This window comes from Sinocyclocheilus rhinocerous, unplaced genomic scaffold (genome assembly GCF_001515625.1).
Source record: "Sinocyclocheilus rhinocerous isolate Xijiao unplaced genomic scaffold, SAMN03320098_v1.1 scaffold644, whole genome shotgun sequence".
NCBI classification, from domain to species: domain Eukaryota; kingdom Metazoa; phylum Chordata; class Actinopteri; order Cypriniformes; family Cyprinidae; genus Sinocyclocheilus; species Sinocyclocheilus rhinocerous.
The window spans coordinates 92,131-103,581 of NW_015628320.1; the positions used below are offsets into that span (position 1 = coordinate 92,131).

The window sequence follows — 11,451 nt, forward strand, 5'->3', positions numbered from 1 at the left end:
GAGCCCACTGCTCAAAACATCACCTGCCAGCATCCCAGAACCCCCAGTAGCAGCAAGGGGGTGGGAGCCCTTCCAAAGGCTGTCTTCCAGTCACGGTGTGTCACCTAAAGAATTGGATAAGCTGGCTAGAAATATTCCCACTTTCACTCCAAACCCTGCAGGAGGTCACGACGTGCACGCCTACCTAAAAGACATTGACTTTCACTTGCAAACTGTTGCCAATGTTACCACACGAGACAGACTCTATCTGCTCAGGATCACCTCCAGCAGTGTGGTGCGGAGCTTTCTAGACCGGCAGCCAGAAACGGTCAAAGTGGATTACCAGCAACTGCAGCAGGCTTTGATTAAGGAGTTCTTTGACCCAGAGTCAGAGCAAGGACTGATTATGGCTATGGACTTTAAACAGGGCAGACAGGAAAACCACACAGGCCTACAGGCCTGTGGGCCTGTCTGAGCCACAACAGGCTCAGAAAGGCCTACTTCGGAGCACGGAACGAGCCAGGAATGGAAGATAATTTCAACTTCAAAACTCTGTTCTTCCGGAACCTGCACCCAACAGTGAGTCACCACTTGGGGGTTCTGGCTTGCCCACGGACTATGTCCACCCAACAGCTGCGAGATTTGGCCCATAAGGCCTATGCCAAACAAAGGACTGCTTCTGAAAAGAGGGGAAAAACCCCCACAATCTATCCTGTCGCTAATCAGAGTTCAGAACTTGCTCTAGAGAGCGCCAAGCCAAGCCACAATGACAATGACCTGTCAACACAATGTCAAGATCCTTCCCAGCCAGCAGAGAGCAGCGTGGCCATGGTGGTGCCCGTCCTAAGCACCAGACTGGGCACCCCGAGAGATCCTGGGAGAGGTCACAACCACCCCCCCAACAAAGGGGTGGAGCCACATGGGAAGCCAAGAGATGGTCCAAGGGGAACCGACACTCACCGACACAAGCATCGAGCTCGGACTGCCAGCAGCAGAACCCCTCTCAACACACCCTGGACAAGCCCAAATATAAACCATCAGCCGAACAGAACCGGGAAGCTACGTCTGAATCAGCAGAGATCATGAGACTTTTAAAGGAACTTCTCCAGAAAAAGAACCACAAGGGAGGAAAAAGTGACGTGGATGACACTTGTCTCATCGTGGAGGTGGAAAAATACAAAATACTTTATGACCCACAGAATGTCTTGTACAAAGATTTGAATGCCAAGGAAAAGGCATGGGAAGCAGTTTCCTCGGATGTTGGTGTCGATGGTAAGTTTTAAAATGTTTATTTTATGAAGTGACGTGTTTACATGTTTAAACTTGGTTCAGCAGATAAGCCTAGACTATAACATTACGCTATATATTTATTTTGTTTAAACGGGGAAAAAAGTTATTATCGCTGTAGGGCCTAATATGTTGTTCGTGAATACTACTATTTAAAAATGTTGTGTTGGTCGTGAGTGACACCTTCATGCCATTCGCAGCTGTGTGTATTTACATTTGTACATGAAATAGCCTATGTTACATTATTATTTTTTTATTTATAATTAGTACGTCATTTACGAAGGGCAGAATTTGCAGAAAATATGTACATATAGATGCAAAACTGAAAAAGTTTGTTTTAATTGTATTATTATAATTATGACATCATTATAAAGTCCGAGTGTAGCCTAAATAGCAATGTGTAATTATACATCTTCAGTACATAACTTTATAATTGAGAATATATAAAGTAGATATAAGTAAATATATTTTAAAATTCTGACTATATGAATGCATATCTGAATATATATTGTTTACATCTCAATGCTAATATGTAATTATTATTAGGCATAGCAATAGATAGACATACTTATTAACATGTTAAATTGTGTAGAAAATCTTGGTATTAACACTCAGTGGCTGTGTGGACCTTTTGTCACTACAGCCAGCCTTTTCTACATTACTGGAAAAATATAACTCGGTGTAGACAAGTGAAGTGCTCTTACAGCAATTAATAAAGAACACCATCTGAATCGATACATTTTTACATGATGTATAAAACCAATAAAACAGTAAACTAGAGTACTCTTACATCAGCAAAAAAAAGGAGTCAAGAGGTGGTTACATTCTGTTTATTTATTTTTTAATTTATTTTCTCTTACTTTCAAAAATTTACTAATGTGTTTTTGTTTTATATGCCTAATTAAAATGTAATATGTTATATAGTTCCTAAATGTGAAGAAAAAAATAATAAAATAAAAAATATAGTCCCAAAAATTGCAAAAGTACATTTGATATAATTTCTTTTTCCCCTCATGAAATACATTACATATATATTTGGAGGGGGAGGGAGAGGGGAGAGAGACTTGTATCTCAGCCGGCAATCACGTGACAGGCTAATTAACATAAAAAGTGACATGGATGACACTCGTCTCATCGTGGAGGTGGAAAAATACAAAATACTTTATGACCCACAGAATGTCTTGTACAAAGATTTGAATGCCAAGGAAAAGGCATGGGAAGCAGTTTCCTCGGATGTTGGTGTCGATGGTAAGTTTTAAAATGTTTATTTTATGAAGTGACGTGTTTACATGTTTAAACTTGGTTCAGCAGATAAGCCTAGACTATAACATTACGCTATATATTTATTTTGTTTAAACGGGGAAAAAAGTTATTATCGCTGTAGGGCCTAATATGTTGTTCGTGAATACTACTATTTAAAAATGTTGTGTTGGTCGTGAGTGACACCTTCATGCCATTCGCAGCTGTGTGTATTTACATTTGTACATGAAATAGCCTATGTTACATTATTATTTTTTTATTTATAATTAGTACGTCATTTACGAAGGGCAGAATTTGCAGAAAATATGTACATAGAGATGCAAAACTGAAAAAGTTTGTTTTAATTGTATTATTATAATTATGACATCATTATAAAGTCCGAGTGTAGCCTAAATAGCAATGTGTAATTATACATCTTCAGTACATAACTTTATAATTGAGAATATATAAAGTAGATATAAGTAAATATATTTTAAAATTCTGACTATATGAATGCATATCTGAATATATATTGTTTACATCTCAATGCTAATATGTAATTATTATTAGGCATAGCAATAGATAGACATACTTATTAACATGTTAAATTGTGTAGAAAATCTTGGTATTAACACTCAGTGGCTGTGTGGACCTTTTGTCACTACAGCCAGCCTTTTCTACATTACTGGAAAAATATAACTCGGTGTAGACAAGTGAAGTGCTCTTACAGCAATTAATAAAGAACACCATCTGAATCGATACATTTTTACATGATGTATAAAACCAATAAAACAGTAAACTAGAGTACTCTTACATCAGCAAAAAAAAGGAGTCAAGAGGTGGTTACATTCTGTTTATTTATTTTTTAATTTATTTTCTCTTACTTTCAAAAATTTACTAATGTGTTTTTGTTTTCTTTATTTTTTCACCAAAAAAGGTAACTATTTACAACTCAAATTGTCCTCTACATTCAATACAGTTGTACTTTCATATCGGTGGAGAAGGTTAACAGATAGTCTTAGATCATCTGTTCTTGCCAGGACACTCGGCCTTCTGGGGAGTTGAAAATGTACAAAGTCTCTCCCATACATCATAGGCTTCCCTGCATCCCCTATTGCCACCCATATGTCTCACATGTGGTAGCACTTCCCCTCTTTCTTCGGCCTCATCCAGCCACTTTTGGTTCTCGGAAGGATTCAGAAGGTAATTGTGGAGTATGCAGGTAGCAGTGACCACAGAATCAGCATTTGACGGCATCACATTCATCTTTGTGTGGAGTACCCTCCACCTGGATGACAAAATTCCAAAGGCACACTCGATAACCATCCGTGCCCGAGATAGTCTGTAGTTGAAAATGCGTCGCCATTGTGGACCAAAATCTCTGAGGAATGTTTCCAACACCTTGTTGAATCTATGCCACGAAGAATTAAGGCAGTTTTGAAGGCAAAAGGGGGTCCAACCCGGTACTAGCAAGGTGTACCTAATAAAGTGGCCAGTGAGTGTATACACACATACATAGACAAAATTCATGTTTGTTATACGTACACTGGTTGAAGATGTTAAAGTTTAGAATTATAATTAAAAAGTTAATAAAAAAATATATATAAAAAGCATCATATTCTGTCCTTACCTCAGTGTAACAGCAAGCCTCTGCTTGGGTTCGATGGACAACCGATAAGTTGTTGTTTGCCTTGTGATGTCTGCTCCAACCAGAGCAAGAACTTGATCCATTTGCTCAGCAGAAATTCTAAAGTATTTCAGGTGCCAGTCACTGTCAAGTCGAAGTTCGGACACAAGGTGGTAATATGCTCCAAGTTGTCTTCTACGCTGGTTAAGTGGATGAACCCACACTCGTCTTGTCCTTCTCTTTAATCTCCCTAGCAACATATAGAAAGCGACTGCCTTTCTCCTGTCAACAACACGCACTACATGCAAAATAAAGAGTAATAATGCTAATATAGCTTTTTCAATAAATTTGAAAACATATACATTTACAATACACAGAATGGGAAACTACGTACCCATTATTGTATTTATTTCACGGATCTAACGGCCGTCAGTACCGCACTACAAACGTGTCCTGTGTGAAAGCACAATAGCCACTTCCTGCTACCGCAACACAGACGTACCGCATACGCAACGCACACACACTGCAGACGGGAGTATGTGTGAAACAGGCGTAAGACAGATCTGACCCCAACGCCCACTCAGAGTCCGCTCAAAATGAACCTCCCAACCAGATCACTGCTAATCCACTGTTAACCACAGAACCAGATATCCCATCACCAAGTGATGACATCACTCAACCACCTCAGCTGACTGCTGAACCACCAGAACCAGCCAACATCCCGCACCACACCTCCAGCCAGGACCCCAAAATACCCGAAAGTGCGGTTTTGGTGGTCTGCCTCCCTGACAAGCCACACGAGACCAGCTCTGACTGCTTGCCAGTCACCACACAAGCCCCAGTGCCAAGACTCCTGGGGAACCTAATTGAAAGGGGGGTGGCCAAAAAACTCTACCTGGCCATCACATTGGAAAATGAGGTGAGACTGGAGGCCAAGTGAAGCCAAGAGACAGAATCAAACTCTTAAATATCAGAGGTGTGTGCTGAATGTGCAATCCTACAGCCAAAATGAGGTCCAACTTGAACAGGTAGCTCCAATTCACCTGACCATCGGCCCTATGAGCTTAGTGCACCCTGTGTACATTTCTCCATTGGACACATACCCTCTCCTCATTGGCAAAGAACTGCTAGACTGCTTTGAGCCATTGTTAGATTTTAAACAACTGAAAATCTGGGCTCAAGTGCGAGAACCTCTGCCTCCTCAGTCACCAAGATCACCCCAGACAGAATGCCAGGTCACAAAGTTCATGAAAAATCTCCAGCCGCGGGAACGTCTCGGCTCAAGAGTGAGGTTCAAGGTCGCTGCTCTGTACTTTCCAGCTAGCCAAAGACAAAGACAAAGACATGTTATGGGGGGCTTACAGCTGAATGATGTCACAACAACTGACCCCATACTAGCACTGTGGGCAGACAATTCAGCCATCAGCCTCTCACTGTTTGACTGTTAATCAGTGAGTCATTGAGATTCAACCGATTCATTCAAAGAACTGATTCATTCAGAAACAAAGCATTTGACTGTGTTAATGAGTGAATCACTGAATCATTTATTCAACCGATTCATTCAAAAAGCTGATTCATTTAATAAGTAAACACCGTAAAATTGCTCAGAGGTGCAAAACTGTGCTGTGATCTTTGTTTGGAACTATTTTCTTTGGCAAAATTGAGCACCTCCAGCCAAACAGAGGACAGCCGCAACCCGATATCACATCACTGGGTCCAGCATCAGGCATTGCATTGAGTGACCAACCTGGACTTCTTGTGACCAACCCAAAAGGTGTACGTCCGACTCGACCCCCGAAATGTCTACGGGACACATTATCCCCAGGCAGCTGCACACTACAGTTGGGCAGGTGCCCGATGGACTGAGAATACCCTCGCTCACGCAGAAGCCGATATCAAACACATGCTCACTCAGTTGCAGAAAATGACTGTCACTCAAGCAGAGCTAAGCGGACATAACAGGCATGACAAACGATTCCTGGGGGCCTTACTCGGAGCTGCTGCTGCTGTTGGAACCCTGTTCAACCTGGGAGTGACCAGCATCAACTTCGTGAGCCTATCTACCCTGAGGCAACATGTAAGGGAGATCCAGACTGAGATGCCCCAGCTGAGAGAACAACTCACACTACAGAGCCAAACCCTACAGACTATAGGCAAATCATTGAAGGGCACCCTGGTGGTTCTGAACACCCACAGTGTCCTGCTGAACCAAACTGTGAACTCCGTGAAACAGTTATTCTCTGTTATACAGAATGATGTTGCCCAAACTCAGCTGGTCACCGCACTGATGTCTGACATGCTCCGTGAGGTGAGCTCCTCCATTGACAGCCTAGCCATGGGTAGAATTCCTCCGTATCTGGTGCCCCTGAGCCTAGTACAAACAGTGTTATCCTCTGTCACTACCAGGTCCAGCTGACCCTCTTGAAGCCCACCTTGCCTACTCCCTGGGAGGGTCCATCCTGCTACATGTTGACCCCGAGCAGAGCGAGATGTCGTTTCTTCTGAATCTACCCATCATTCAATCCGACAACATTTACAGACTCAAAGACATTGTCAATGTTGGATTTTGGCAAGGAAACACTCACATCAGAATACACACACCAGATATGGTAGCCTACCACGACAATAACCCACAGTTATACCTGGCCCCAAACCTGCGCATGTGTACCCTGACCAAAGACATTCATTATCTCTGCCCCAGCAAGCCCTTCCTTCGAGACAACACTGAAGGAATCTGCGGGTTACAACCCATGCAAAGAGAAACACTCTGCCCCGCTGAGGCCAAGCCTCGCACACAAGTCACAGAAACGCAAGCAGAGATTGTGGCAAATCAGTGGCTCGTCAACACGCCCATCCGTACCGCCACACTGACCTATGACCAGCACGACACTGCCACCCGCGTCAGCCTGCCCAACCAGAGTATGTGGATTCACGTGCCCAAAGGTGCCATCCTCCACCTCGGTGACCTGGCGCTGTACCACCTTCCAAGTGAAGAGTACCAATCCGAGGTAGAAATGCCAGCCTTCTTCAGGGACCACAATCTCACCATGGAACCTGAATTGGAACTGAGCATTGAGAAAGGGGGGTCCCAGACGATTGACATCACCCCAATCGACACAGCCCTCCAAGCACTGTCTCGGATGCCTGTCCAGAACACCTTTCCCGTCGCTCGATCCTGGACCTCTGCCGTGCCCCAGCAAGCCCTTCCTCCGTGACAACACTGAAGGAATCTGCGGGTTACAACCCATGCAAAGAGAGACACTCTGCCCTGCTGAGGCCAAGCCTCGCGCACAAGTCACAGAAACACAAGCAGAGATTGTGGGAAATCAGTGGCTCGTCAACACGCCTATCCGTACCGTCACACTGACCTATGACCAGCATGACATTGCCACCCGTGTCAGCCTGCCCAACCAGAGTATGTGGATTCAAGTGCCCAAAGGTGCCATCCTCCACCTCGGTGACCTGGCGCTGTACCACCTTCCAAGTGAAGAGTACCAATCCGAGGTAGAAATTCCAGCCTTCTTCAAGGACCACAATCTCACCCTGGAACCTGAATTGGAACTGAGCATTGAGAAAGGGGGGTCCCAGATGATTGACATCACCCCAGTTGACACAGCCCTCCAAGCACTGTCTTCCCGTCGCCATATCCTGGACCTCTGCTGACACGGTACTTTGCCTTGCCACAGCAATCGGGTACACCCTAACTCTCGGCCTTGCCTTTGTCCTGTTTAACAGTCAACGGGGTGCAAAGGTCCATGAACAGGTGCACAGCTACCCTTCCTCGAACCTTCAAACAGAGCCACTGGAAAAGAGGGACCCAGGCTGAGACAATGCTGAACCTGACCAAGGTTAACACCCAAGCTGAGGATCCAAAGGCTGAGGAAAATTAGTCGTTATTTGTATTAGTTAAGCCCTAAACACTGATATTCAGGTGTATGAATGTATCTCTGGTTTAATATCTTCTAGATGTTTCTTTCTTGTTATCAAAATGATCTGCTCTTTATGTGATTGTGATTATGTGATCGTGAAATGCATCATACTATTTGTACTATATTTTGGGTAAAACTACACCAAGGCTGTCAGTGACATTATCCCCTCCGGCCAAGGGCTTGAGCTGCATACCCTAAACAACTTACCTGATAAGGGCTGGGCTGGGAAGCCCGAGCCTAGGGCAGATTCGGCCATAAACATGCAAATGGCCCATAAAGGGAGACAAAGAAAACTTCTCCCGCTCAAAAATTCACGCCTGGTATGGGCTATTCCACCCAGAAGGTGGGTGTGGATAGGAACTAGAAGAACCAGAGGAAAACCTCCAGTTCACTCCTAAAAGAACTCATCAAGAACCTCCGTTGTCTTAACGCATCAGGACTCTTGTTCAGCAACAAAGCCAATGCAAGTAACCGTTTACAACTATTTAGATGCGTGTTTAAGTTTGAGCCCTTTAAGTTGATTTTTGATTCTTTGATGATTCTCATTTGGTTGTGGGTAATTGATGTGAAATACTGCCATTCTTTTGCTCTTCTCTCTCTCTTCCTTACTTTCCTTCTTTCTGTATATATGTGTTTTGCTTAATTTAGTTGTATGTTAGCTATAGTTTCATTCATTAAATCCCTTATATTCACAATAATTGTCTCTGTGTGCTGCTCACAATTCGGAGTCACTGAATGTTGATCTTTGCTACATGCTAAACTACTGCTAGTACTGCAAAAGTAGGAAAGCTATTGTTCCTTGGCCAGGAAAATAATCTTTCCTTGAATTTATAAATTATTATATTGTCTGCTCGGTGGACGGAATATTGATTCTGCTACAGTTAATTCTAAGATCTAATCTAAATATTTATTATTGATTATAACCAGTTAAAATTAATTATAAATATTTCCCTTTTGAGCTAATTTGCTACACTATAGTGTGATATCTAGGTGAAAGCATCTCTATATACTTCAGTGTGACCGGTGTCTGTAGCATACATCTAAACATGACAATAACATTGGCCAGTGACAGCCTATGATGTCATTACCTGGCGTGATCACAGTGTAAAAGGGCGCCGGGAGAACACATCATCCGCTTCTTCGTCTGAAGCTTGCGTCCGAAGCATGGCAAGGGAACTAGAGGACGCAGTGTCTTGTTCCCTTCTCAGGGAACCATGGTTACATACGTAACCTGAGACGTTACCTTCTGAGGGAACTCTGGGAAGCCCGAGCCTAGGGCAGAGCTCAAAGGCTTGGAATCACAAGAAAGAGATTCCTTTGAGGGGATACGGCCAGGTGTCTAAAAAAACAAACCAGACCCTGGCCTGTCACCCAGGGGGCTACTGCCGGCTCTTAATGAGCTTGCTCAAAGAACTGGCTCGACAGATCTTTGGTAGCAACACCCTGCTCAGAAATGTATCAACAGGGATACATAAATTGAGTGGAGCCCAAGGTGAAAACCAGGGCCTAAACCTACTCAGAGAAAGGGAATGAGGTTAACAGCGCGTAACCCTTACCATACAGGATTTTAGAAAGTGCGCAGAATGCTTAGCGTGCACACTTACCACAATGTGGATTTTAAAAAGTGCACAGAAGCTCAGCGTGCACACTTACCATAGCATGGATTTAGAAACATCGTTACTATGGGGTAACCGAAACTGTCACTTAGACAGGCCTAGGAACCCTACGTGACTGTGGCGCGCGCGCTCAGGGAGTGGCAATTAATTCAGCGGGAGGCCACGTGCTCAGAGTGCATGTGGATTGAAAAGGCGTATCTCATAGGAAAACCCTCCATGTGAGGGGAGTATCACCAACTCAACCATAGCAGTCACAGAACAGACTCCGGAGCATCTGCTCATACATAACTAGAAGGGGAGTAGCACCCAGCTCTCAGACCGAGAGGGGGACACCAGTGCCTGACTGGGAAGCAGCGTGCTCGTAGATAACCCTCCAGGGTGAGGGGAGCACTGCTGAGCTTACCAAGAGAGCAGCCTGAGAGGAAGGCAGAGTCCTGATCTGCTACCCAGCGAAGCTCACAGAGCGAAGGATTCGACTCTCAAATGAGAGGGACTCAGATGCTCAGAAGTGAGCGGTGTGCTTGCAAGAGACCCTCCATGGTGAGGGAAGCACAGCTAGCTCACTCAACAAGGAGAGCAGCCTAACAGGGAGGCGGAGAGAGGCCTAACAACCTGAGGCTGCTATTCAATGGGGCTCAAAAGAACGGAGGACCCGATGCGAGGAGACCTCAGACGCTCAATTGGGAGCGGCGTGCTCAAAGGTAACCCTCTAAGGTAAGGGGAGCACTGCTAAGCTCAACCAACAAAGAGAGCAGCCTAACAGGGAGGCAGATAGAGGCCTAACAACCTGAGGCTGCTGCTCAATGGAGCTCCAAAAGCATAGGACCTGATGAGAGGAGGCCTCAGAAACTCGATTGGGAGCGGCATGCTCAAAGGTAACCCTCCGAGGTTAGGGGAGCACTGCTAGGCTCGACCGAATAGGGGCAACTAATCAGGGAGGCAGCAAGCGGCCATACTATCTGATGTCGCTGTCACAGAGCTCAAAGAGCGAAGGGCTCGACCCTTAGCTAATAGAGAGGAACCCAGCTCGACCGAAGCGATCAATAGCCCAGGGGCAAAGTACCTAGCTCTCAAGTAGAGAGAAGGACTCACATAATCTGCCCAGGACTGGCAAGCTCATAAAAGACCCTCCCTGCTGTTGCAACTGATGCAGCTGAACACAGTCTTATGCTCTCTATCTCAATAGAGAGCATGGGTCCCGTTAAACCAGACCCGAAGAGAACCTGTAGAAACAACGGGACCCAATAACCCATTCATGCATGAAGAGCTACTATTCCTCAGAGCCGAAGCACTCAGGAAGGGTTTCCGCAGAAACACATCTCACTCATACCTCAGGGAACGCAGTGTACTCAAGCCCACTCCGCAGAGGGGCGATTCACCGGTTCGACCATAAGGGCAGTGTGACAGGGAGGTCCCGTGGGCTTGACCTTCTATCAAACTGCAAAGTGGAACTAAGGAGTGTTAGGCCACTCAACACCTCAGCGAGAGGAGCTCTAGCTCAGAGAACGTGCATGGTGGTTGAGAGGATGACTCAAATCTCAGGAGACCCCTCGGGGCGAGACATGAGTAGCGCGTCCTGGCTGGGGCAGCTTTTTGAAGCAAACACCCAGCCAGGACATCAGGGAGCACATCACGAAGCATTATACTCCCAGGAAGGGTTTCCGCAGAAACACATCTCACTCATACCTCAGGGAACGCAGTGTACTCAAGCCCACTCCGCAGAGGGGCGATTCACCGGTTCGACCATAAGGGCAGTGTGACAGGGAGGTCCCGT

The 11,451-nt window shown here is 45.0% G+C and overlaps 1 protein-coding gene across 1 annotated transcript; it reads left to right on the top strand.

Moving 5' to 3' along the window:
* Positions 1 to 6,056: 6,056 nt before the first annotated feature.
* LOC107737410 (uncharacterized) lies at positions 6,057 to 7,795 on the top strand. The gene is made up of 3 exons (XM_016548896.1): positions 6,057 to 6,471; positions 6,539 to 6,872; positions 7,369 to 7,795. Exons 1-3 carry the CDS (start codon positions 6,057 to 6,059, stop codon positions 7,793 to 7,795), a joined length of 1,176 nt encoding a protein of 391 aa, XP_016404382.1.
* Positions 7,796 to 11,451: the final 3,656 nt, after the last annotated feature.

Coding starts and splice junctions, on each gene's coding strand:
- LOC107737410 (XM_016548896.1), top strand. CDS start 6,057: ATGACTGTCACTCAAGCAGAGCTAAGCGGACATAACAGGCATGACAAA. Junction 6,472..6,538: donor CATTGACAGCCTAGCCATGG/GTAGAATTCCTC, acceptor TGTCACTACCAG/GTCCAGCTGACCCTCTTGAA. Junction 6,873..7,368: donor AACACTGAAGGAATCTGCGG/GTTACAACCCAT, acceptor AGGAATCTGCGG/GTTACAACCCATGCAAAGAG.